This window comes from Brachyistius frenatus, unplaced genomic scaffold, assembly GCF_029030835.1.
Source record: "Brachyistius frenatus isolate BFR_SWC_R1_liver_20210118 unplaced genomic scaffold, ASM2903083v1 Contig_159, whole genome shotgun sequence".
Taxonomy (NCBI): Eukaryota; Metazoa; Chordata; class Actinopteri; family Embiotocidae; genus Brachyistius; species Brachyistius frenatus.
In genome coordinates, this window is record NW_027210758.1 from 912501 (window position 1) to 915907 (window position 3407).

The following is a 3407-nucleotide window of genomic DNA, read 5'->3' on the forward strand; positions in this document are numbered from 1 at the left end:
TCTCATCATCATCATCATCATCATCATCAGTTAGAGTTTTCTATTTCTGATTCAAACCGTTTCAACCATGTTGCTGAACAGCAGCGATCAATAAGTGTTCACGTACATGTTCCTGTCTGCAGCTCAGCCCTACGTGGCCATCGACTGGGACCCCGACATGAAGAAGAGATTCTACAACGAGAACGAGGCGGAGGTCGGTGGGAACTCTGATTATTGATTATTGAGACGTGAAGGATAGACAGCTGTGTGAGATCAGATAAAGACTTTTATCACCATGGAGGGATGCAAGGATCAACACACTGGAACACACACACACACACACACACACACTCTGTAAGACATGTGTTTCCCGTGTAGAAGTATGTGTAACATACGTGTGTTTCCCGTGTAGAAGTATGTGAAACACGGCAGTATGGAGGTTCCTCAGCAGCAGACGACGGTTCAGCTGCAGGAGTGTATCGAGCTGTTCACCACCGTGGAAACGCTGGAGGAGGAGAACCCCTGGTAACACTGGTCTGACACACACACACACACACACACACACACACACACACACACACACGGCTGGTCAGTCTGCAGCTTCTCAGCACTTCAATCTTTAGTTCAAGTCTTTTCATTCATTCTGTTTCCTGTTTCTACTCTGATGGCTTTATATTGAGTGTGTGTGTGTGTGTGTGTGTGTGTGTGTGTGTGTGTGTGTTCAGGTACTGTCCAGTGTGTAAGAAACACCAGCTGGCCACCAAGAAGCTGGATCTGTGGTCTCTGCCGGAGGTTCTCATCATCCACCTGAAGAGGTTCTCCTACACCAAGTTCACCAGAGAGAAACTGGACAGTATCGTGGACTTCCCCCTCGGGTACACACACACACACACACACACACACACACACACACACACACACACACACACACACACACACACACACACACACACACACACACACACACACACACACACACACACACACACACACGCGCGGCTCAGTGCTCAAGGTGTGACCCAGCTGTGTGTGTGTGTGTGTGTGTGTGTGTGTGTGTGTGTGTGTGTGTGTGTGTGTGTGTGTGTTGCAGAGACCTGGACTTCTCCAGCTGCCTCTTGAGGAAGAATCTGTCCAATGAGGAGCCTCCGAGTCGCTATGACCTCATCGCTGTGTCCAATCACTACGGAGGACTGAGAGACGGACACTGTGAGTCCTGCAGCCATTTAAAACTGTGGATTCATCCTGAGGTCACCCACCCTCACTGTGTGTGTGTGTGTGTGTGTGTGTGTGTGTGCGTGTGCGTGTGCGCAGACACCAGCTATGCGAGGAACAAGGATAACGGTCAGTGGTATTACTTCGATGACAGCAAGGTGACATACGCAAGAGAGGACCAGATCGTGGTCAGTATCCACACACACACACACACACACACACACACACACACACACACACACACACACACACACACACACACACACACACACAGTCTGTCTGCTGTTCATTCGCCCTGGTTTAAAGTTTTAAATGAAGTTTTGACGAAAGTTTTAAATGATTTTTTAAATATAGTTTAAAATAAAGTTGTAAATAAAGTTTGTGTCTCCTACAGACGAACGCTGCCTACGTCCTCTTCTACCACCGACAGGACAAAATCAGGAAACCCACTCTGCCCGCCCCCAACACAAGCCCCGCCCCCTCCACCCAGCCCGGCAACAACATCACTTCCTGCAAAGATGAGGATGCGGGGTTGGGCGCCTCCTCCCATGTCACCATGGAAACAGACTAAATAATTCTTCGCAGTGATTCAGCTTCTCCATCAGAAATTTATTTTCGAGCAAAACACAACTTTAATTTCTTGGTTTTGCTCCCGGTCAGTGAACGCAGCATGTCCGCCTGCAGCCGGTCTGGTCCTGATGCGGGACGTCTAGGCGTCCACAGCTGGTCAGCAGGTGGCTGCCGGTCGCCAACGGCGACACTCGTAAACGATGCAGAGCCACAAAATACAAATGTGACTTTTCCAGCATTTTATTTTCCCCAGTTGTCGAGCTGCTCTACATCAGACGGTTATATTCAAACATTGTAGAAATAATTCACCTTCTTTAAACAATAATAATAATAATTATTGTTATTTTTTAACAACAATAATAATAGTTATTATTGTTGTCCTTTAAACAACCAATAACTGAATCTGAAACAACTTCATGAAAACGTCACTTTATTGACCTTCATCAGACGTGTGAATGAACACAGCAGCTGATGTCTATATACATATCTATATTTATATCTATATCTATATATATCTATAGATATAGATATATATAGATATAGATACATATATGGACATTCATATACAGGTTTTTCAAATTAAAATAAGAAAAAAGAAACCAAATGTATTTTTATAGTTGAACTTTGATTTGACCAGTTTAATGATTGACAGTAAGACGCTGCTGCTTCGTGTTCGAACAACAAACCTTCAGTTCAACTCTCGACTGTTTGAATGAATTCATGACGAATCGACTAATTCCAGATCATAATTCATAATTAATTTGTTCTAAATCAACATTCATCTGCAGAGAAGCTGTTTCATTTGGTTCCATGAGATCACTTTGACTTCGTGTTGTCACCTTCATGTAGAAAGGGCGCAGCAGCAGGGGATTGTGGGTAATCGGAGGGGCAGAGCTGTCAGGGACGAACATCCAAACTTTATTTGTATATTTTTGGTTGTTTTCTGCTCGTATTTATTTTTTTAAGGGAATAATTTGAGCTGTAATATGACCAGAGTCGCGTGACCTTGGCGTGTGATGGTGAACGCTGCGGGACATTCAGATGCTTATTTTTCCTATTTATAGATGAAGTGAGGTGGGCGGGGCTTTGATTGGCGTGTACAGTATTTTTATATTGTAAGTAATGTCTTCATACGATGGGAGCAGCACGTTTGATTCTTTCTTTGGTCTTCCTGTCAAATATCAGATGAAATATTTTATTGTACTTTAATCTTTTGATATGAATAAACTGATTGTTTCACCAGGAGACGTTTCTGATTTCAACTTCACTTGAAACACGACAGGAAGGTTTTACATCTGCGGCATCATCGTTGTCGTCCGTGGACGTAACCACGGCAACCCAATACTGAAAAAATACCAACATGTCCCCCATAGAGAGAAAATACCAACTTATTGGTCCAATTTATATCCCTGCGATAGTATAACTTTTTTTTTAATCATATTTTAGACGACATGCTATAGTATAACTTTTAAAATCATATTTTAGACATGTTATAGTATAACTTTTTTAATCATATTTTAGACATGTTATAGTATAACTTTTTTAAATCATATTTTAGACATGCTATAGTATAACTTTTTTAAATCATATTTAAGACATGCTATAGTATAACTTTTTAAATCATATTTAAGACATGCTATAGTATA

General features: G+C 42.3%; 1 protein-coding gene across 1 annotated transcript in view; it reads left to right on the plus strand.

Moving 5' to 3' along the window:
• The window catches only part of usp11 (ubiquitin specific peptidase 11), an 11180-nt gene extending 8174 nt beyond the window's left edge, over positions 1–3006 (plus strand). The window contains exons 17-22 of the mRNA XM_069716610.1: positions 123–193; positions 392–504; positions 705–854; positions 1070–1185; positions 1291–1379; positions 1586–3006. Coding sequence (XP_069572711.1) covers positions 123–193; positions 392–504; positions 705–854; positions 1070–1185; positions 1291–1379; positions 1586–1762 — 716 coding nt within the window. The 3' untranslated portion in view covers positions 1763–3006. The remainder of the gene's footprint in view (positions 1–122; positions 194–391; positions 505–704; positions 855–1069; positions 1186–1290; positions 1380–1585) is intronic.
• Positions 3007–3407: the final 401 nt, after the last annotated feature.